This window comes from Sorex araneus, chromosome 7, assembly GCF_027595985.1.
Source record: "Sorex araneus isolate mSorAra2 chromosome 7, mSorAra2.pri, whole genome shotgun sequence".
Classification (NCBI taxonomy): Eukaryota; Metazoa; Chordata; class Mammalia; order Eulipotyphla; family Soricidae; genus Sorex; species Sorex araneus.
In genome coordinates, this window is record NC_073308.1 from 30,322,113 (window position 1) to 30,347,112 (window position 25,000).

The 25,000-nt window shown below is 38.9% G+C and overlaps 1 protein-coding gene and 1 non-coding gene across 2 annotated transcripts in view; one reads left to right on the forward strand and one right to left on the reverse strand.

Moving 5' to 3' along the window:
- The first annotated feature begins 9,226 nt into the window (after window positions 1-9,226).
- The window catches only part of LOC129406439 (complement factor H-like), an 85,548-nt gene continuing 69,774 nt past the window's right edge, over window positions 9,227-25,000 (forward strand). The window contains 4 exon segments of the mRNA XM_055144203.1: window positions 9,227-9,257; window positions 10,357-10,449; window positions 13,527-13,671; window positions 16,142-16,288. Coding sequence (XP_055000178.1) covers window positions 9,227-9,257; window positions 10,357-10,449; window positions 13,527-13,671; window positions 16,142-16,288 — 416 coding nt within the window.
- LOC129406733 (U6 spliceosomal RNA) lies at window positions 15,596-15,702 on the reverse strand. The gene has a single exon (XR_008631192.1). It is a non-coding gene; the product is annotated as a U6 spliceosomal RNA (small nuclear RNA).

Genomic DNA, 25,000 nt, shown 5'->3' on the forward strand with positions numbered 1-25,000 from the left:
GGTAACACATTAAAAGTTTGTAAAAAATAATGTGTGCATCCTATTTGTAAAATGTCTCTATTTTGAAATTTGACGTAGAAGCTTTTCTGCCTACTTCTTCCTGTCATTCTGCTAATATTGTTCTACCTCTTTCTAGAACTCCCAGGGATTTCTGAGACTCTATTTCAAAGAAACTGTAGAAATAATCATGCTTTCAAAATAATGCCAATTACAAACACTTAAAACTCAGGCTAAATTAAATGTCTATGAGAAGAACAAAATAGAACTAGCTCACTTTTATTCGTTTGTGACTAGATTCCAATTCCAAAATCATGCAATAATCTTCACACTTTTGTTGATACATGACTAATTTGAAATTTTAAAATAATGCTGATGATTAGAAGAGTGGGAAAGAGCCTGTGATACAAGAGTTAGGTATCATATATAATACTTGAACTTTTATAGAAGCGGATTGGTGCAGTCATTATGAAAAGTCATAATTCATGAAAATGAAAAGTCTCATCTAGTATTCTCACTTGGGTACTTACTAAAAGGGGACTAAACACTAATTCGAAGAAAATAAACATAGCCATGTTCAAAGCATTATTATGTACAAGAGTGGACTGGGGAAAACAGAAGTTCCCATTGACGTGCGATTGGATAGGGAACATACTGCTTCTATTCTCAATGAAATACTGACAGTTATTTCAACATAATGAGATATTGCCACTTTTGAGCACATGAATGACTGTGATTTATTAAAACTAATCCAATGGAGAAAGATAAGTAATTCATGATTTCATTCATATGTGGTTCATAAATGAAATGGATTAAATTATGTACAAAAGGATTTATAAACTATAAGCTTGTAGACTATTTGCAAACTATTAACAAAAACAACTTAGAAACTATAAAATCTTCTAGCATTTATGTTTGGAAGAATGGGAAAGGAACAGTTGGGATATTTCAGGAGTTTCAAGACATTGCCTGATCTGGTCGAATCTTCATCAGCTTGTGACTCCTGAGCACTGTTAGATGTGGGCCCAGAGAACTGGATTACTTAGCAGAATGTGACTCTGAGCCAAGGAGCACTGGCAGGGTAGCTCAGGTGATTTCCAGCAATGCATGGCCTCAAGTGAACTGTTAGCAAGGTTGGCAGAGTAAGTACAGAAGTGGCTTTGGAGACTCTGAGCAATATTTGGTAGCACCACTATGTCTGCCCCCAAGGAAAGTGGAAGGCAAAGGAGGAGGTTACACTGTGCAAAATCTGTTAGTTATTTCTAAAAGGCTAGAAATGCACTCCATGGTGAACTTCTGTATTGAGTTATAATGACACACCTGAAACTTACACAAAGTTTATGCAGTGCTACTTCCATTTGTGAAGAATTGGGAACCCAGGGTGTGTGTTTGGGGAGGGGTGCATGTTATGTCCATGTGACTGTTCTTACTTCACGAATCAATGAATCAAGGAATCCTGTTGATTGTTGATTTCTCGAGTGGGCTCAGAAACCTCTCCATTTGTCCTATCCCTGAGATTTTAGAAGTCTCTCTCCACTGGGTCCTCCCAAGGATGCCACACTGGAGGCTCTTTCAGGGTCAGAGGAAAGAGATCCTGCTTGTTACTGGCTTTAGCATAGGAATACACCATGAGAAGCTTGTGAGGTTGTCCCATGTGGGCAGGAAACTCTCAGTAGCTTGCTAGTTTCTCCCAAAGGGAGAAGTAGGTTTTAAGATATCACAGGGCCACTTTGTGGCCATGCTCTTCTGGGAGCTTGCTTTTAAGTCTCTGGATGTTGGCCGTTGATGGAATTACACACACCTGGGTTCCTTTGCTGGTATCTTCATGCATGTGGCTCATCTAAACGTGTGGATTGGTGCCTCGAGCATGGCTGGTGGCTAGGTTCTGGTGGTCTTCGGCCTCCGGAAGCTCTGGTAGGGGCGGGGAGGGCACATGGAGCCCATTCTCTCTGAGGGGGCCGGTTAAGACAGCCAAGTGTGCAGGTATGAGACCCTTTGCATTGCTCTCTTCTGGGAGCTTGCTTTTAAGCATGGTATGTCCATGTACTGTTCTTACTTACAGGAGCTTACTCCAGGCTCCATACTCAGAGATCATCGTGGTGGCACCCAGGGAGCATATGCTCTGTTGGGAACTGAACCTGAGTCAGCTGCATGAAAGGCAAGCACAGGAGCCTCTGAAGTATCTCTCTAGCTGTCAGCAAACTTTGGGGGAGATTTGGGGTCACACCTGGTGGTGTTGTGGGCTTATTTTTGGCTATATGATCATTGGTCATTATGAACCAGGCTTGGAGGACCACTTGGGGTGGTTGGGATCGAATCCAGCTCAGAGCCATACAAGGCAAACACCATGTGGTTTGTACTCTCTCTCCAGCCACAGTTAAAATATAAATTTAAAGAATTTTCTGAAAACATCCATTTTGTGCATTCATCAGTTTTAAGGGTTTTTAAGAATTGTTTTTATTGTATTTATTTTATTTGAAATTATTAATTCATTATTTCTTTAGATTTTTTTGCCCTACCAACAGTGATCAGGACTTCTTCTTCTTAGCTCTGCACTCAGGTATTATTCCTGTTGGTGCCAGATCATATGGCAATTCAGGGATTGGATTTAGATCGCTTGCATGTAAGTCAAGCACTCTACCTGTTGTATTCTCTCCTGCCCAGCATTTTGAAACATAGCATAGGAAAAGACAAATAAACTAGGAGTATCAACAATACAAAATAAAAATGAGTTCATGTCTCTGAAATGAAGAGTCATTGATATAACTCAAAATCTTTCACTGAGTAGACAGTTTCATTATGAAAGGATTCTGGGCCAACTGAATTTTACCTGCTAGGAAATGAATCTGACCCATTTCTCACATAATAAAAATTATTTCAGAATGCATCATGGTTCTAGATGTGAGATGTGAAAATACACACTACTTACATCAAAAAGACAAAGGAATGAGTCCTAATGACCTTAGATTCTGCCATAGCCTTCTAGGTATTACAATATAGTTGCAGCAAAAAAGGAAAACATAGAATATGTGAGTCAAAAAGCAACAACTTTGTACAAGAAAAGACATTATAGGTGCCAGAGCGATAGCACAGCTGGTAGAGTAATTGCCTTGCATGTGGACAACTGGACTTTGATCCCAGCACCACATATGGTCCCCCGAGATCACAACAGGTATGATCACTGAGCACAAGGCAAGAGTAATCCTGGAACACTAAAGGATGTGACCCCCAAGCCAAAGAAATAATTAAATTAGTAAAATATATGAATATGATGATAGGCAATCTACAGAATGGAAGAAAATATTTTCTACTCATACATCAAAATAACCAGGATTCAGAATATATGCAAATATATCTCACAACTCTGTAAACTAGAGACAAGTGGATTGAGAATGTTAACAATCTGTTTCAATGGACACTTCTCAAAAGAAAAACATTAGAAAGTGGTCAACAAAAACTTAATTTAAAGTGATGTCCTGAAAAATTTGAACACAAATACTCATTACACTGTTGTTGATGATGATCAAGAATTGCAAAAACCTTCATTTTCTAACATAGGAGTGGATTAGCAATAAGTATATGGGTGAGCAAGAAAATTCATTGACTTTTAAATTATTTGTACATGAAAATAAATGAAGTATTGATTACATAAACAGTGTAGATCTCCAAAACCTGAGAGACTTGGGATGGAATTCGGTGGTGGCAGGGAGTCTTGCTTGTAAGCACTGCCTGGGTTGTGACTCCTGGTCCCAAAGAGTGCAAAGTTCAACATCACTGTCCTGTTGCATAGTACTTCAGCCATAACAATAATAAAACAATAAAGCAACACAAACACTATGATAACAGAAGCAAAGCTCGAGTCACACATTATGTTCTTCCTTCCTTCCTTCTTCCTTCCTTCCTTCCTTCCTTCCTTCCTTCCTTCCTTCCTTCCTTCCTTCCTTCCTTCCTTCCTTCTTTCCTTCCTTCCTTCTTTCCCACCTTCATTCTCTTCTTTTGTTTATTTCTTACAAAACTTTCTTCTGTCCTTTACTTTCTTTGATTACTAACTTCTTTCTTTCTATCTTTCCACCCTTCTTTCCTTGGTTCCTTCCTTTCTTCCTTCATTCCTTCTTTCTCTCTTTGTTTCTTCCTTTGACTTCTTTCTTTTTTGAAAAAAATTTATTTTTCCTTAATTATCATGAAATATACAATTTCAAAAAGTTGTGATTAATTAGGTTTCAGTCATAAAAATGTCAAACACAGTCCTTTAAGTTCTTTCTTCTTCTTTCCTTCTATTCTTATTTCCATTTTATCTCTTTTTTCTTCTTTCACTTCCTTTTTTTTCTTTTTTCAACCTTCTCTCTGTTTTTTCCATCACTTCATCCTTCTATTCTTCCATTCTTTCTTCCTTCTCTCTATTTGTTTCTTTTCTACACTTATTTCTTCATCTTTCCTTCCTTCCTTCCTTCTTTCCTTCCTTCCTTCCTTCCTTCCTTCCTTCCTTCCTTCCTTCCTTCCTTCCTTCCTTCCTTCCTTCCTTCCTTCCTTCCTTCCTTCCTTCCTTCTTCCAAAGCAAAATAAAACAAGACAAAAAATTAAGCATCGTAAAGCCAGACTCTGAATTTAGAATGAAGCTAGACATATTATGGTAAGAATTGTATCAGAAACAGCTAAATTATAGTCTGAATAAGTGCTGAGGGTTTTTTAAACAATAATAACAGGGAACATTAGAGGTAAATTCATATTTTATGAATAGCCACAATGAGGCTTTCTCAGTTTTTCTTTATCTGTCTCTTTGTCTCTTCCACACCCCCCCTTCTCCCATTGGCTCATGGATTTTGTTGTGTGGGCCACAGCTGGCTGGCTGTGCTCATGGCTTACTCCTAGCTATGAAGCATTCAGGGATCACTCCTGGAGAACTCAGGGAACCAGATGCCCTTAGAACTGAACCTGAGTCAGAAACATTAAAGCAAGAACCTTACCTTCTGTACTACTTCTCTGAACCCTCTGTTAAAGCTCTTTGTTACTGAGGCCGTGTTTTCCCGACAATGACCTGGAGATGTTGGAAAGGAGAGCCAGAGCAGCATCAGGTCTTTGAGCCCTACTGCTCAGTCAACCTCTGGTGGACAGAAAATAGCAGATACGTCTATTTATTCTGAAGGCCAATTGGGAGAACACTTCCCTCCTCCGCCCCCCGGAAATATGAACAAAAAACTAAACAAGAGAAGAAGAACACAATGGTATATTATGTATATTTCTAGGAAACCCTATCTACACCCTGACATTAGCCCTGAACACAATGCTTATGTCATTTTGCATTTTAATATATGATTAAAATTTAATTTCTTTAAATAATGATTCTATTTCGCAACTAGAGTACATTGAAAAGTCTTTTGCCTTCAAGTTTTACAATTATTTTTAACAAACATAATTTTCTGTTTCTATGCAGTTTAAATTTTGTAGAACTTTTTAATATGACAGATAGATTCTATAATTTAAAATGCAAAATTTTACATTAAAATTATACATGTTGGGGGTGGAGTGGGGGTGGTGGGAGGGAAACTGGAACATTGGTGGAGGAGAAGGGCACTGTTGGAGGGATGTAAGTATAATGCAAACATGACAATACTTTTTTTCTTCTCCGGGATATATTCCCAGAAGTGGTATTGCTGGGTAGAATGGGAGCTCAATTTGTAATATTTTGAGCAGCGTCCACATTGTTTTCCAGATGACATCTGCACTTATATGTTCATTGCAGCACTGTTTACAATAGCCAGAACCTGGAAAAAACCCGAGTGACCGAGAACAGGTGACTGGTTAAAGAAACTTTGGTACATCTACACAATGGAAAACTATGCAGCTGTTAGAAAAGATGAAGTAATGAATTTTGCATATTTTGGATCAACATGGAAAGTATCATACTAAGCAGAATGAGTCAGAAAGAGAGAGACAGACATAGAAATATTGTCCTCATCTGTGAAATATAATATAACAGAGTAGGAGACTAATACCCAAGAATAGTAGAAATAAGTACCAGGAGGTTGGCTCCATGGCTTGTAATCTGGCCTCATATGCTGGGGGAAAAGGCAGATCAGATAGAGAAGGGAACATAAAGTAAGATCTGGTTGGATGACCCGCTCGGGAGGGGAGATGCGTGATGAAAATAGACTATAGATTGAACACGATGGCCACTCAATACCCCTATTGCAGACCACAATACTTCAAAGGAGGGAGGGAGAAAGAGAGAGAGAGAGAGGGAGAGAGAGAGAGAACAAAAGGGAATGCCCTGCCACAGAGGCAGGGTGGGAGGGCGGGGAATGGGGGACAGGATTTGGAGGTGGGAGGGATACTGGGTTCACTGTGGTAGAGAATGGACACTGGTGGAGGAAGGGGTGCTCGAACATTGTATGAGAGAAACTCAAGTAGAAAAATGTGTAAATATGTTACTGTACCCTCATGGTGACTCACTAATTAATGTAAAAATGATAAAAAAGTGCAAACATGAAAGTTCATAAGTTTGTAACTACCTCACGGTGATTCACTAATAAAAATTTTAAAAGAAGAAACTGGTACATCTACACAATGGCATACTATGCAGTTACTAGGAGAGATGAAGTTATGAAATTTGCTTATAAATGGATAGATATGGAGAGTACAATGCTAAGCAAAATGAATCAGAAAGAGAGGGACAGACATACTAGGACTGAACTCATTTATGGAGTGTAGAATAACATTACATGAAACTGACACCCAAGGACAGTAGATACAAAGGTGAGGAGGATTGCCCCATAGCTGGAAGACTGCTTCATGATCAGAGGGGAGAACACAGTTGCAATAGAAAAGGGATCACTAAGAAAATGATGGCTGGAGGAATCAGTGGGGATGGGAGATGCGTGCCAAAAGTAGATAATGGACCAAACCCGATGACCTCTCAGTGTCTGTGTTGCAAGCTATAATGCCCCAAATTAGAGAGAGAGTATGGGAAATATTGTATGCCATGGAGTCAGGGGGAGGGTGGGAAAGGGATATCGTCCAGGGATATTGGTGGTGGGTAATATGCACTGGAGGAGGGATGGGTGTTTGATCATTGTGAGATTGTAACCCAAACATGAAAGCTTGTAACTATCTCACTGTGATTCAATAAATCTTAAAAAATTATACATGTTGTTGATAAATTTATTTCAAGTCAAGCAAGTTGATTTCCCAAATATTTTCGGGCATCTATTGTTGCTTAGTAAATTAACATACTTTACATTCCAATATTAAATTTCAGAACATGTAAATGATGACTATTTACTATTACCAGAGGGGTCTTGAGCATGGTCTTGAGCAAAGCCAGTGGTCTTTGGCTGCCGGGCACACTGCTAAGAACGGGGAGGGAAGCTGGAGCCCATCACCTCCCAGGGGCCCCAGGAAGACAGCCAGGCATGCCAGGCAAGAGACTTACAAATGAAGGAACCTTCATAGGAACCCAGTTGTGTGTAATCCCATCAACATCCAGAGACTTAAAAGCAAGCTCCTGGAAGTGCGAGGGCCACAATGTGGCCATGCAATATCTTATAGCCTACTTCTCCCTCTGGGAGAAACTGGCAGGCTACTGAGAGTTTCCTGCCCACATGAGAGAGCCTCACAAGCTCCACATGGTGTATTCATATGCCAAAACCAGTAACAAGCTGGGTCTCATTCCCCTGACCCTGAAAGAGCCTCCACTGCAGCATCCTTGGGAGTGACAAGTGGAGAGAGGCTTCTAAAATCTCAGGGCTAAGACCAATGGAGATGTTACTGAGACCACGCGAGGAATTTGACAATCCACGGGATGATGAATATTTCCAGGAAGAAGGCTTATTTGACATTGTAGACCTCATTTTCACAGGATACAGGAAGTTTCTTTGCCAATGCTCAATTCTATCTTTTCATTCAACTTTTTTACCTTTGTTTTTTTTTGGTTTTTGGGTCACACCTGGCGATGCACAGGGGTTACTCCTTGCTCTGCACTCAGGAATTACTCCTGGCGGTGCTCAGGGGACCATACGGGATGCTGGGGATCGAACCCGGGTCGGCCGCGTGCAAGGCATATGCCCTACCCGCTATGCTATCACTCCAGCCCCTCAACTTTTTTACCTTTGAATAGAAAGAGAATGCCCTCTCTTGAAATTAGATAGATACATAATTGCTACACCCAGAAAATTAAAATATAAAGGTGGAGAGGTGTTGAGATTCTCCTGCAGAAATAAAGGTGTACGAGTTGGACCAGATTCAATTCAGTGATACTCCTTTGGATGGTCTCCTAATAATCCATCATGGAGCGGTAAATATTTATCTTACAATTGCTAAATAAAGAATTCCGAGTATTTTCATCAAAATTTTTCCATTCACTTGCATGTTGGTTTCTTCTGTGTCAGTGATCTAATGTAATTAGACTAATATGTGTCCATGAAGGATATATTTCAGGTAGCATATATCTAATATTTCCTTATTAAAGAATAACTTACAATTGTTGATAAAATATATAGTGTGAGTATAACTATGTGTAAACACTATACCTGTGTATAAACACTATGTGACTGCGGGTGATATTTTGCTTTTGCCAAGAATTGCACCAGCAACATGGGACCTAATCCATGTCTTTAATGTGAACTCAAATTTGACTGAGCATTTGAATATATCTAAATAATTTTTAGAAAGTCATGATAAATTAATTCACATGTATGGCTGAAATAATCTTCAAATATCGTAATAAAATGGAAACTTAACTATGGCAATAGTACATATTTTGATGTTTTAATTGAATATGGGCATTGGATTTTTAATTTTTTGACAAAATATATTAATGGAATATAAATAATGTATTATAATAACATTTAGATTTGTGAATGTATTTTCTGGGTTTAAATGTAGTTATAGTAAATGAATTTAATGTAGTAGAACTAAGATATGAATTTTGTATATCATCATATTTTCACATAACTTAAGAATGCTATGCAAAAATTATTAATTATTTAATAAATATATTAAAGAAAAAATATTATGTACTGAATTTTTGTGTGGTAAAATAAAAACATTATCCATCAATTCTACACTTCTACTCTAGAACATGTAAAGCATTGTGGTCATCTCATCCACGTTTCAATGGAAAGTCAACAGAAATGGAGAGAGAAGTCTGTGAACACAGTGCTGTAGTGGAATGTGTTTGCGATCCTGGGTTTCTGGTGACGTGTTCTCATAAGATTCAGTGCCTTCACGGAGTATGGAGAGCTCTGTCTATGTGCATCAGGAAAGTAAAAATGTAAACCTAAGGAAAAACTAACACTTTTTGTTCATATTTATAAATATGATGTATTTCAGGAGAATATTATTTTGAGAATCCATTTTTATATAAGAGAAGGGTATATGTCAGGGGATACCTAGAGCTTGAGAATGGTTTTTAAGAACCTACTGTTCCTCACTCTTACCATGAAGATTCGGTCAAGTTCAATTTCAGAGAATCAATTACAATGATTGAACTTTGATCAAGGGCATGTGTCCGTGGAACGTGGACCTAGCTTCCTAAGTGCATTGGTATGAGTATATCTCTCAAATTTACATCTACCAAAAATTATCATTTTCACTGAAACATCTAAAAATTTGATATATTCTTGAAAATGTAAGGTCTTAAATTACACCGAGGTCAACGTGTATTGTTCATACTTTAATATATACCTTCTGAGAAAAATATATGTTAGCAATATAATGTTGGGATGGAGCGATAGCACAGCGGTAGGGCTTTCATCTTTCACGAGCTGACCTGAGTTCGATTCCTCCGCCCTCTTGGAGAGCTGCGCAAGCTATCAAGATTATCTACCCCACACGGAAGAACCTGGCAAGCTACCCGTGGCATATTGGATATGCCAAAGACAGTAACAAGTCTCACAATGAGAGACGTTTCTGGTGCCCGCTCAAACAAATCGGTGAGCAACGGGATGACAATGACAATATAATGATTCTCTCTCCAATGCTAATGTCTTCTCCAAATACGAAGATAAACTTGACTTACAGATACTTCTAGGATGCAAATGTAAGTTCTATTAATCAGGAAAATGTAACTGTGTTTGTTTCTATAATTTATCTTTCCTTTCAGGCCCAGAGACAAGGAAAACTATTGGACAAAATACTTGTTCTTCTCCACTAATTATTTCTGCCTCACTCTACAAGGAGAGTGATCTATTCATTCTCAAGGAGATGGAACAGAAAGGAGATGGGTAGCTAGAAGACCTACTAAGATGGTATTATAGCTTATTCATAGGAGAATGACCAGTTATGCAAACCAATTTGGTTCATGCTATCTACTGCCTAAGTGAATTTTTATTTTTCTAATTTACCATAATTTATCCTCAACAGTTTTCAATGGTCAACAAAAATTTTTGATCATGAAAACTGCTTTTCCTTTTAATAAAAATATTCTTAACAAGAAGTACACTCTTCTAATTTCAGGTAAGTGAGATTTGGGTGAACAGATCTCAAAATCCATTAAGGTACCAAACTGCAATGTGTCTTCCAAAAATATGCACTAAAGTATTATTTTAAATGGGTCGTATGCTTAGACATTGTTGAAAAATGAGGTTACTTTTTTCATACTCTTTATAAGCATCTGCATTGTGAAACACTAGAAAGCTTTACTAACTTTTTTATTTCTGGAACTTGCTCAACTCTTTTGCACCAGAAAGTTTGGCTTTATACTTCCAACCTCAGTGCAAAGTTCTGCAGGTCTTGAAACAAGTTATTTCTTTAACACCATGACAGAGACCTAGTGGACTATTTTTCATAAGTCTCTTGAATGTTTGTGGTGCATTCAATTTTTCTAGGATTATAAATAAGACTATGTTTCTAGGGAAAATCAGATAGAGAGAGAGCAATTCAAGTCAAGGAAACAGTCTGTGTAAGACACAGTAATAAAGAAATATTAAGGTTAATGGACTCTACTAAAGATGGGGATGACATAAAAATGGAAGAGGAGAGGAGATATACAAACATAGACAAGCAGGTGTATAAAAATTATTGTGATTTATTTTCATGGAAATGCAAAACAAAACAATGAAATATTTCATAACAGTGAGAATGGCATATACTGAGGTGGTAGACTGTGAAAAATTCAGTGCTGGTGGGGTGTGCCCAAAAAGGAAACTTCACCCACTATAGATGTTAATGTTGTGTGTTTTAGCCTCGTGTAAAACAATATGCAGAAGGGTCACAGGTGTCATTCAGAAGGTAGGGGACTTGCCTTGCATGCTGTCGACCTGAGATCGATCACTGGCACCACATATGGTCCTCTGAGCAGTGCCGAGTGAGCCCTGAGCAGAGATACATATGGCCATAAAATAAATAACATGAAAAACTAAAAGAATGTTAGTGTATATAATAAAGGATATTCTGCAAAATCAGATTAGAAAAAAAATCTCTAGGGATAACAGATGTTGTAGGAAAATTCTTAAAGAAGATATAAATTATTTAATGTTGAAGCCTACGGGGTGCAGCTAGATAGGTCCTAAATTTGATTCTGTCCTAAATGTGCATCTTAAAGCAGCAACTCATCTTCAGTGGATATCAGGATATTAGGTCTTCTGCTCCACCAAAGTCTTCTGTTTCCTTTTGACCAAATAAACCAATAAACCAAATCTAAATGTACTAAAAGAATTAATAAAAGTTTTCATTTGAACTCTTATAATAATATCATTATGTTATAGTTGTTTTAAGTTTTAGAGTAATCTGGCTTTTGTCTGGAACGTTAAATGGATAATTTTATCTGATAAACAGAACAAATTTTAGACTTTCGAAGTCTAAAATCATTAATAAATTTAAACTATTTTACAAATGATTTGCAGGTATTAACTTGCATTCACTTGATTTAACTTAGAAATCTGGATGTCTTAAATCAGCTTTCAATGTATACTGTGTGGCCACAATGCACTTTTTGGTGATGTTACTTATATTGTGCCTAGTAATCCACCTTGAAATCGTTTTTTTCCTCTGTGGCATTGTCCTCTGCTGGACTGAAGTTGTTTATTCCAAAGGGAGCAATGTTCCATCAGAAGACATAATAATGATGGCTTTTAACAGATATTTGAGTGTTACCTACTTTGTTTCTTGGCTTAGAAGATTTTGATCCATATCTTTATCTTTAGATATACCTCCTTGGAATACTGGAAATATTTTCTGCCCCCCCCCCACATAAACAAGTGCTCTTTAATTTCACAATAAAATTATAGATTTTTTAATTCTGAAATTGCTTCAAATAGTAGACTGTTCCTTCAGTCAGAAATCATATTCTAAATAGTTTAAGTTTGCTGTATGTTACAGTGGCTTGGCATTCTATAGAACCTTGCTAAATGGGAAATGATGAAGCAGGAGCATGCCTTGGTATGTGAACAACCCAGTCGTCATTGTCTCTATTCGAACTTTTAGCCCAAGGAGGAAGGAATCTTTTCTCATATCATTCCAGGAAGATGCCGAATATTTCAAGAGCATCTCTAAAACTTTAGTCAGACAAAATTCTTCAAACTAGCCCATGTCAATCAGTTCACTCTGTCCAGACCCAGGTCTGTCTAGATGAAACTCATGAAGGTCAAAATCTTAACTTTTCTTTTCTTCCTACCTAGAGACTCTTCTTTTGTCTCTAGGACTTCTGAGATAGTTTGCATTTTTCCTGAATGTATCATTGTACCTAGAAGAGCTTAACAAAAACGAATATGAACATTTTTTCAAGTGTACAACTACTAATTCTGATATTTTCAGAAAATGTTTTTACATTTTCATCTTTTATGGAGGGTTCTGCCAAGCAGTGCTCTGGCAGCAGGGGGGCCATGTGAAGAGAAAATCAGCCAGCAGTGAGGGCTTAAGGAGGCTTGGTCACACCCAGCAGTGGGTGTGGCCTTATGAGCTGGCCTGGGGAAATTGCAGTCATGAAAGTAATTTTGCAACTGTTTTGTTTTCTAAATATAATTAGCAATAGAACACATACTACAGATATAGACCCCTCAGCCATCTACTGGGATAGAGAACTCCTAAAATACATCCTCTTAAGTTTAACTGTGCCATGTAACCCTGTCAATGGACAGCATCCAGAGACTTAAAAGCCAGCTCACAGAACAGAGCAATGCAATTCAGAGAGTCTCTTGCCTGAGTGCCTGGTTGTCTTCCCCGGGGCCTCCTTGAGAGGATGGGCTCCAGCTTCCATCCCCACCCCGAGCAGAACTCCCGGCGGCCAAAGACCTCTGGAGTCTCGCCACAGCCATGCTCAAGGCTAACTCATCTAAAAATTTAAATATTCTTGAAAATGTAAGGTCTTAAATTACACCGAGGTCAACGTGTATTGTTAATACTTTAATATACACCTACTGAGAAAAATATATGTTAGCAATATAATGTTATGAATATCTCTCTCGCCAATGCAAATGTCTTCTCCAAATACGAAGATAAACTTGACTTACAGATACTCCTAGGAAGGAAATGTAAGTTCCATCAATCATGAAAATGTAACTGTGATTGTTTCTATAATGTATCTTTCCTTTCAGGCCCAGAGACAAAGAAAACTATTGGACAAAATACTTGCTCTTCTCCCCTAATTATTCCTGACTCTCTCTACAAGGAGAGTGATCTATTCATTCTCTGTCAGATGCAACAGAAAGGAGATGGGTGGCTAGAAGACGTACTAAGCTGGTATTATAGCTTATTCACAGGAGAATGACCAGTTATACATGGAAACCAATTTGGATAATTCTATCTACTGCCTAAGTGAATTTTTATATTTTCTAATTTACTATAATTTATTCTCAACAGTTTATAATGGTGAACAAAAATTTTTGATCATAAAAACTGCTTTTGATTTTAATTAAAAAATTCTTTTTTTTATTAGTTTATTTTTAATTAGAGAGTCATCGTGAGGGTACAGTTACAGATCCATACATCTTTGTGCTCATGCTTCCCCCATACAAAGTTCGATAACCCATCCCTTCACCAGTGCCCATTCTCCACCACCCGTAAACCCAACATCCCTCGCCCCCTCCCCAGTCCCGTCTCCCCCCACCCCACCCTGCCACTAAGGCAGGGAATTCCCTTTTGTTCTCTCTCTCTGATTAGGTGTTGTGGTTTGCAATAAGGGTGTTGAGTGGCCATTGTGTTCAGTCTCTAGTCTGTATTCCGCCCGCCTAACCCTTCCCCCACATGACCTCCAATCACATTTTACTTGGTGGTCCCTTCCCTGAGTTACCCAGAATGAGAGACCAGCCTCCAAGCCATGGAAACAATTTCCTGGTACTTATTTCTACTATTTTTGGGCGTTAGTCTTATAGTCTATTATTCTATATTCCACAGATGAGTGCAATCTTTCTATGTCTGTCTCTCTCTTTCTGACTCATTTCACTTAGCATGATACTTTCCATGTTGATCCACTTATATGCAAACGTCATGACCTCATTTTTTCTAACAGCTGCATAGTATTCCATTGTATAGATGTACCAGAGTTTCTTCAACCAGTCATCTGTTCTAGGGCACTCGGGTTTTTTCCAGATTCTGGCTATTGTAAATAGCTCTGCGGTGAACATATAAGTGCATATGTCACTTCGACTATACTTTTTGGCTTTTCTGGGATATATTCCCAGCAGTGGTATTGCTGGGTCAAATGGGAGCTCAACCTCTAGTTTTTTGAGAATCGTCCATACTGTTTTCCAAAAGGGCTGAACTAGCCGGCATTCCCACCAGCAGTGTAGAAGGGTCCCTTTCTCCCCACATCCTCTCCAACAGCGGTTGCTTTTGTTCTTTTGGATGTGTGCTAGTCTCTGTGGTGTGAGGTGGTATCTCATGGTTTTTTTGATCTGCATCTCTCTGACGACTAGTGATGTAGAGCACTTTTTCATGTGCCTTTTGGCCATTCGTATCTCTTCCTTGGTAAAGTTTCTGTTCATTTCTTCGCCCCATTTTTTGATGGGGTTGGATGTTTTCTTCTTGTAGAGTTCAACCAGTGCTTTATATACCCTTGATATCAACCCCTTATCTGATGGGTATTGTGTGAATATCCTTTCCCATTCTGTAGATAGTCTTTGTATTCTGGTCACTGTATCTTTTGCGGTGCAGAAGCTTTTTAGTTTAATGTAGTCCCCTTTGTTGATCTCTGTTTTTACTAGATTGCTTAGTTCCGTGTCATCTTTGAAGATACCTTTATCTTCAATATCCTGGAGGGTTTTGCTGACCTTGTCTTCAATGTACCTTATGATTTGTGGTCTGATGTTGAGGTCTTTAATCCATTTTGATCTGACTTTTGTACATGGTGTCAGGTCGAGTTCTAAGCCCATTTTTTTGCATGTGATTGTCCAGTTGTGCCAGCACCATTTGTTAAAGAGACTTTCCTTGCTCCACTTCACATCTCTTGCTCCTTTATCAAAGATTAGATGATCATACATTTGAGATTGTGTGTGGGGATATTCCACCCTGTTCCATTGTTCTGCAGCTCTGCCTTTGTTCCAGTACCATGCTGTTTTAATTGTTACCGCTTTGTAGTAGAGTTTAAGGTTGGGGAGGGTGATGCCTCCCATCATCTTTTTCCCAAGAATTGTTTTAGCTATCGTGGGCGTTTATTGTTCCATATAAAAATATGGAACGCTTCACGAATTTGCGTGTCATCCTTGCGCAGGGGCCATGCTAATCTTCTCTGTATCGTTCCAATTTTAGTATATGTGCTGCCGAAGCAAGCACTAATTAAAAAATTCTTAACAAGGAGTACACTATTCTAACCTCAGGTAAGTGAGATTTGGGTGACCAGATCTCAAGATCCAATAAGATACAAAACTGCAATGTGTCTTCCAAAAATATGCACTAAAGTATTATTTTACATGGGAAAATACTTAGATGTTGTTGAGTAGAGGACGTTTCTTTGTTCATACTCATTTTAAGACTCTGTGTGAAACACTAGAAAGCTTTACTAACTTTTTTTATTTCTGGAACTTGCTCAACTCTATTGATACAGAAAATTTGGCTTTATACTTCCAACCTCGGTGCAAAGTTCTTCAGGTCTTGAAACAAGTTATTTCTTTAAAACCATGACAACGATCTACTGCACTAATTTTCATAAGTCTCTTGAATGTTTGTGGTGCATTCAATTTTTCTACGATTATAAATACTACTATTTCTGTAGGGGAAATCACATAGGGAGATTAATTCAAGTCAAGGAAACAGTTTGTGTAAGACACAGTCGTAAAGAAATATTAAGGCTAATGGACTCTACTAAAGATGTGGATGACATAAAAATGGAAGAGGAGAGGAGATATGCAAACATGGACAAGTAGGTGTATAAAAAAATTATAGCACAGTGGGTAGGGCGTTTGCTTTGCCCTCGGCTGACCAGGGTTCGATTCCCAAATCCCATATGGTCCCCTGAGTACCACCAGGGGTGATTCCAGAGTGCAGAGCCAGGACTGACCCCTGTGTTTTGCTGGGAGTAAGCCAAAAAGCAAAAAAAGAAAATATTGTCATTCATATTCATGGAAATTAAAAACAAAATAATGAAATATCTCACGTCGATGAGAATGGTATATACTGAGGTGGTAGACTGTGAAAAACAGTGCTGGTGGGGTGTGACCAAAAAAGAAACTGCACCCAGCATTGATGTGAATGTTGTGTGGTTTAGCCTCTCTGTAAAACAATATGCAGAGGGGCTGGAGAGATCAATCAGCAGGTACGGAGTTTGCCTTGCATGCTGTCAACCTGAGATCAATCCCTGGCACCACATGTGGTCCTCTGAGCAATGCCAAGAGTGAGCCCTGAGCAGAGATACATATCACAATATGAATAACGTGAACAGCTAAAAGAATGTTAGTGTATATAATAAAGGAGATCGTGCAAAATCAGATTACAAAAAAAAAACCCCTTGGGATAACAGATGTTGTAGGAAAATTTTTAAAGAAGATATGATTATTTAATGTTGAAACCTACTGAATGCAGCTCGGTAGATTCTAAATTTGATTCCATTCCTAAATGTGCATCTTAAAGCAGCAACTCATCTTCAGTGGATATTAGGATATTTGGTCATCTGCTCCACCAAGCTTTTTCCTGTTTGACCAAGTAAACCAAATTTTAGAAGTATTATAAATGTACAAAAGAATAAAAAACTGTTCTCACTTGAACACTCATAATAATATCATGTTATAATTGTTTTAGATTTTAGAGTAATCTGGCTTTGTGTCTGAATGTTAAAGGGATAATTTTGCCTTAAACAAAACAAATTTTAGACTTTCAAAGTCTAAAATCATTAAGAAATTTAAACTATTTTATAAATAAGGACAGATCAGCAGGCATTAACTTACATTCACTTGATTTACCTTAGAAAACTGGATGTCTTAAATCAGCATTCAATGTATACTGTGTGGCTACAATGCACTTTTTGGTGAGGTTACTTATATTGTCCCTAGTAATCCACCTTCAAATCTTTCCTTTCCTCTGTGTTATTGTCCTCTGCTGGACTGAAGCTGTTTATTCCAAAGGGAGCAATGTTCCATCAGAAGGCATAATAATTATGGCTTTTGACAGCGATTTGAGAGTGTTTCCTATTTTCTTACTTGGTTTAGAACACTTTTTGCTTTTACATCCATAATTTTAGATATCCATTTTCTGTGGAATACTGGAAATATTTTCTACCACCCCCTGCAAACAAATGCTCTTTAATTTCACAATGATATTGCAATTTTTTATAATTCTGACATTTCTTCAAATGATAGACTGTTCCTGTAATAGAAAATCATATTCGAAATAGTTTTAAGTTTCCTGTATATTACAGTGGCTTGGCATTCTACAGAACCTTGCTTAATGGGAAATGATGAAGCAGGAGCATGCCTTGGTATGTGAACAACCTAGTCATCATCGTTTCTATTGGAACTTTTATTTTTTTAATATTTATTTAAATTTATTTACATATTTTATTTTAATTAGCGAATCACCGTGAGGTACAGTTACATACTTACAAATTTTCGTGCTTGCGTTTCAGTCATGCAATGATCGAGTACGCATCCCTCCATCAGTGCCCATTCTCCACCACCAATGATCTCAGGAGCCCTCCCACCCCCCCGACCCCATCCCCCTAACTACACCCCGCCTCTGTGGCAGGGCATTCCCTTTTTTATTTTATTTTATTTTATTTTATTTTATTTTTTTGGGTCACGCCTGGCAATGCACAGGGGTTACTCCTGGCTCTGCACTCAGGAATTACCCCTGGCCATGCTCAGGGGACCATATGGGATGCTGGGATTTGAACCAGGGTCAGCCGCGTGCAAGGCAAACGCCCTACCCGCTGTGCTATCTCTCCAGTCCCCTATTTTATTTTATTTTTATATAATTTATTTCTTTTTAATTGGTGAATCACCGTGAGGGTACAGTTACAGATTTATATATTTTTGTGCCATGCTTTCCCCATAAAAAGTTCAAGAACCCATCCCTTCACCAGTGCCCATTCTCTACCACCAGTAAACCAAGAATCCCTCCCACCCTCCCCAGTCCCATATCCCCACCCCCGCCACACTGCCACTATGGCAGGGTATTCCCTTTTGTTCTCTCTCTCTGATTAGGTGTTGTGTTTTGCAATAAAGGTGTTGCGTGGCCACTGTGTTCAGTCTCTAGTCTACATTTGGCACACATCACCCTTCCCCCGCATGACCTCCAACCACATTTCACTTGGTGTTCCCTTCTCTGAGTTGCCCAGAATGAGAGATCAGCCTCCAAGCCATGGAGTCAACCCCGTTATATATTTATACTATTCTTGGGTGTTGGTCTCCTAGTCTATTATTCTATATTCCACAGATGAGTGCAATATTTTTATGTCTGTCTCTCTCTGACTCATTTCACTTAGCATGATACTTTCCAGGTTGATCCACTTATATGCAAACGTCATGACCTCATTTTTTCTAACAGCTGCATAGTATTCCATTGTATAGATGTACCAGAGTTTCTTCAACCAGTCATCTGTTTTAGGGCACTCGGGTTTTTTCCAGATTTTGGCTATTGTAAACAGTGCTGCGATGAACACATAAGTGCAGATGTCATTTCGATTATACTTTTTTGTTCCTCTGGGATATATTTCCAGCAGTGGTATTGCTGGGTCAAATGGGAGCTCAACCTCTAATTTTTTGAGAATCGTCCATATTGTTTTCCAAAAGGGCTGAACTAGTCGGCATTCCCACTAGCAGTGTACAAGGGTGCCTTTCTCCCAACATCCTCTCCAACAGTGGTTGCTTTTGTTCTTTTGGATGTGTGCTAGTGTCTGTGGTGTGAGGTGGTATCTCATGGTTGTTTTGATCTGCATCTCTCTGATGATTAGTGATGTAGAGCACTTTACATGCGCCTTTTGGCCATTCATATCTCTTCCTTGGAAAAGTTTCTGTTCATTTCTTCGCCCCCTTTTTTTGAGGGGCTTGGATGTTTTCTCCTTGTAGAGTTCAACCAGTGCTTTATATACCATTGATATCAACCCCTTATCTGATGGGTATTGTGTAAAAATCCTTTCCCAATTTGTAGATAGTCTTTGTATTCTGGTCACTGTATCTCTTGCGGTGCAGAAGCTTTTTAGTTTAATGTAGTCCCATTTGTTGATCTCTGTTTTTGCTAGATTGCTTAGTTCTGTGTTATCTTTGAAGATACCTTTATCTTCAATATCGTGGAGGGTTTTGCCTACCTTGTCTTCAATGTACCTTATGGTTTGTGGTCTGATGTTGAGGTCTTTAATCCATTTTGATCTGACTTTTGTGCATGGTGTCAGGTCAAGGTCTAAGCCCATTTTTTTTGCATGTGGTTTTCCAGTTGTGCCAGCACCATTTGTTAAAGAGACTTTCCTTGCTCCACTTCACATCTCTTGCTCCCTTATCAAAGATTAGATGATCATACACTTGAGGTTGTGTGTAGGGATATTCCACCCTGTTCCATTGGTCTTCGACTCTGCCTTTGTTCCAATACCATGCTGTTTTAATTGTTACTGCTTTGTAGTAGAGTTTAAGGTTGGGGAGGGTGATGCCTCCCATCATCTTTTTACCAAGAATTGTTTTAGCTATCCGTGTGCGTTTGTTGTTCCATATGAATTTCAGGATTGCTTGATCCGTTTCTGTGAAGAATGACATGGGTATCCTTATAGGGATCGCGTTAAATCTGTATAATGCTTTGGGGAGTATTTGACAATGTTTATTCTCCCTATCCATGAGCAGGGAATATGTTTCCATTTCCTCATGTCCTCTTTTATTTCATGGAGTAGAGTTTTATAGTTTTCTTTGTAGAGGTCCTTTACTTCTTTAGTTTAGCTGATTCCAAGGTATTTGATTTTCTGAGGCACGATTGTGAATGGGATTGCTTTTTTCATGTCCCTTTCTTCTGTCTCATTGTTTGCATATAGGAAGGCCATGGATTTTTGGGTATTGATTTTATAGCCTGCGACTTTACTGTACAGGCCAATTATTTCTAAGAGTTTCTTACTAGAGCTTTTAGACTTCTCTATGTATAGTATCATATCCTGTGCGAATAGCGAGAGCTTGATTTCCTCCTTTCCGATTTGAATCCCCTTAATATCTTTTTATTGCCTGATGGCTATTGCTAATACTTCCAGTACTTAAAGAGAAGTGGTGAGAGTGGGCATCCTTGCCTAGTCCCGAATCTTAGAGGAAAGGTCCTTAGTTTTTCTCCATTGATGATAATGCTTGCCATAGGTTCGTGGTAGATGGCTTTGACTATCTTGAGGAAAGTTCCTCTAAAACCCATTTTGGTGAGAGTTTTTATCATGAATGGGTGTTGGATCTTGTCAAATGCTTTCTCTGCATCTATTGATATGATCATATGGTTTTTATCTTTACTTTTGTTGATATGATGGATTATGTTGATTGATCCGAATGTTAAACCATCCTTGTATCCCTGGGATGAATCCCACTGGGTCGTGGTGTATGATCCTTTTGATGAGTTGTTGTTTTCTATTTGCTAGTATTTTGTTGAGGATCTTCGCTTTGGTGTTCATCAAGGATATTGGTCTATAGTTTTCTTTGTTAGTGGTGTCTTTGTTTGCTTTTGGTATTAGGGAGATATATGCCTCATAGTAACTGTTCGGAAGGGTTCCTGTCTTTTCAATTTCCTGAAAAAGCTTGAGGAGAACTGGCAACAAGTCTTCTTTAAATGTTTGGAAGAATTCGCCAGTGAATCTGTCTGGACCTGGGCTTTTGTTTTGGGGGAGACTTTTGATTACAGTTTCAGTTTCCTTGATATTTATGGGCCTATTCAGAAATTTCAAGTCTTCTTGGTTCAGTCTTGGGAGATTGTAGGAATCAAGGAATTTGTCCATTTCTTTTAGGTTCTCTTGTTTAGTGGCATATAGACTTTCAAAGTAGTCTCTGATGATCTTTTGAATCTCCTTGGTTTCTGTTGTTATGTCTCCCTTTTCATTTCTGATTTGGTTTATTAGGGTTTTCTCTCTTTCTTTCTTTGTGAGTCTTGCTAGTGGTTTATCAATCTTATTTATTTTCTCAAAGAACCAGCTCTTTGTTTCATTGGTCTTTCGGATTGTTTTTTGGGTTCCATATTGTTAATTTCTTCTCTAAGTTTTATTATCTATTTGAACTTTTAGTGCAAGGAGGAAGGAATCTTTTCCCATATCTTTCCAGGAATTCGATGAATATTTCAAGAGCATCTCTAAAACTTTAGTCAGACAAAAGTCTTCATAGCCCATGGCAATCAGTTCACTCTATCCAGACCCAGGTCTGTCTAGATGAAATTCATGAAGGTCAAAATCTTAACTTTTCTCTCCCTCCTGTCTTCTTTTGTCTCTAGGACTTCTGAGGTAGTTTGCATTTTTCCTGAATGTATCATTGTACCTGGAAGAGCTTGTCAAAACCGAATATGAACAACTTTCCAAGTGTACAACTACTGATCTTGAGATTTTCATTATTGGTATTGTTCTTACATTTTCATCTTTTATGGAGGGTTCTGCCAAGCAGTGCTCTGGGACATGGGGCCACATCAAGAGACAATCAGCCAGCATGAGGGCTGGAGGAGGCTTGGTCACACCCAGCAGTGCTCTGGGGCCCCATGAGCTGGCTTGGGGAGATTGCAGTCTTGAAAGTCATTTTGCAACTGTTTTGTTTTCCAGATGTAGCGAGCAATAGAACCCCTACTACAGATATAGAGCCCTCAGACAGCTAATGCGATAGAGAACTCCTAAAATACATCCTCTTAAGTTTATAGGGCGCCGTGTAATCCTGTCAATGGCCAGCATCCAGAGACTTAAAAGCCAGCTCAAGGAAGAGAGCGACACATAGAGTCTCTTGCCCGAGTGCCTGGCTGGCTTCTCTGGGGCTTCCTTTGAGGGGTTGGGCTCCTGCTTCCCTCCCCACCCTGAGCAGAACTCCCGGTGGCCGAAGACCTCTGGAGCCTAGCCACAGTGATGCTCAAGGCCGCTTTCCCCATATTCGGACAAGCCTCACGCATGAAAGCAGAGGAACCCAGGTGTGTGGGACCCGGGGCTGCGACCTCCAAGGCTGCTCAGATCAAGACTGGGCCTCCTCTGCCCAGATTTCCCATCCCTCAGTAGCTAGGTGGTCACACCCAGGGCCTTCTCCCGGCGCTGTGTAACTCTGTCAAGGGGCAGCATCCAGAGACTTAAAAGCCAGCTCCTGGAAGTGCCGAGACGCTTTGCGGCCACTCGACATCTTATAGCTTACTTATCACTATGGGAGAACCTGGCAAACTACTTCTAAAATCTCAGGGCTTGGACGAATGGAGATGTTATTGAGACCGCTTGAGAAACTTCATCAATGGGATAAAGTTTAATCAGAGTAATTTAATCATACTGCCCTTAACCCTTATACTCTTCCTCTCCACAGAGTGTTATCTGAATGTTTCAGTTTTTGGTCTTGCAGCAGTTGCTTTCAACAGGGCTCCATGGAGTTTGACCCAGTGCAGGCTCAGCCTGTGTATAAGGGAATTTGACCCCCTGCTGTGCTCAGTGTAGATACAAGGGGAAATCAACAGGTTGAATCAGGATTCCTCATTGGGATGCCTGTGGTTTCTTTTCTCAGGGCAGATGTAGATCCATCAGCCACTGAGATCTTTTAAGTAACCCACTTGCTTTCTGTTAAAACTCTGTCATCTTTATATCATAGGAATTCAAGGTGTTTTCAGTGCAATATACGAATTCTGTGGATTTGACTGATTAAGTCATTCTCTCTAAGATTGGACGATATTCTTATTTCCGTTTTCTCACTGAAGCAGCCTAATTTTATAATGTGTTTGTGTGTGTTGCAGTTTTATGGGTTCTATTAGTACAGGTGTCTAGGCACAGACTATTGGGTATTTTCCCTGTGATGGATTGGAATTGGTAGCCATGACTCTGATGGCCAGCTGGGCTGCTCTTTCCACAATTTCTTCGGGATTCTTAGAGGAGACTGTGTGAGCAATTTCAGCACAGGAGATGCCCACATGGATATGGAACTTCCGGAAGTACTGGGCAGCATGGGGTTCATCTACTTGTTATCCTCACAATCAAATTTGAGCTTCAAGATTACCTTGAGTAGATGTGGCTCACTGCTGGGAGTTTCTATCTTTGTCACCTACACACCAAGATCCAAATATGATAAAGAAGAAATTAAGAAATTTTACATGGAGCTGGAGAAGTTCTGTAAAGAAGAACACACCTTCTACAAGATCATTGTTGGTGATTTTTATGCCAAGATAGGACTGAGAAGGTCTCCCAAAGAACTCCACATTGGGTCCCATGGCCTATAATGGAACAATCAGGGTAAGAGACTAACTTCTTCATGTCGACCAAGACCATCCAAGGTAACTCAGTGTTCCAGAAGGCCAAATCAAAACATTGGACATGGTGAACATATCCACTACGAAATTGACCACATCATATTTGATCGAAGGTTTTGCCTGACCGATGTCGCTTTTCTCCAAAAATTCCAAGAGGGATCGGACCACCATCTCCATTGTGCAAAATTCTACTTCACAGAGCGGGGAGAAAGGTCTACAAAGTTTAAGTTTAAAAAGAGAACTCCAAGAATGACCACCAACTGGGAGCTTTTTGTCACTATTGCAGCAATGTGGGAAGGTGCTGTCATTGACAACATCAATGAGGATTACAATAGACTGGTTTAGCACCTCCATGACTGCGAGAAGAATGACAAGAGTGAAAAAAGTACAAACAGACACCTGTCTTAGGAAACTCTCGAGCTCATTCGCTAACGAGATTTGGCACAAACCTCAGGCAACCACAAGCTAACATCCGAGCTCGCAAAGCTGTGCAGAGAAGCCATAGAGGAAGACCTCAAAGAGAGAAAAGCAGCAGTGTTCGCTGATGTGGCAGAAGCCGGAAAAGGTATTCACAATGCTTACCTGTCCTTCGCCAACTACAAGACAAAGATGACAGCCCTCTGACGCATACAATATAAGACTATAAAATATTGAACAGCTGAACAAACAATAAACTATTGGAAATTGATAACAGAACCAGATTATTTCAGGTAATATAGGAGAAATTCAGAAAAAGAGAAGAGCTATACAGAATGTGCTGGCATTTAGTTTTTAAAATGTACATTTTGAATTAAAAATAAAAGCACAGCAAATAATAAGTAATTTTTATTTATTATAATGATGTTTGTAAAAATGGGTTTAAATATATGGTTGATTTTCATAGGTGGCTAAGAAACTAAATGTGTAAAGGTAAATAATATATAAGAGAAAATATACTGCCATGAAGTCAAAACCTTTCATGTACAATTTGCTTGGTGAAGAAAGAATTCACCCTTTTTAAGTAATGTATGATTGAAAAGTTAATTTCTATGCCTCTTGAAATCAATCTCTGAAGCAAGTTCTTTCTCTAATGCAAGTTGTCAAAACATGAAGTATTGGGAAAGTATGTAGGAATAGATTTCGTGCAAATTTCTTTGAACTTTGATATTTACTAAGTGACCTGAGCTTTCTGGGTTTCTGGAACTGCACTTAAAATCAGAGTCGAACTTGCTCTTGCCTCTAGTGA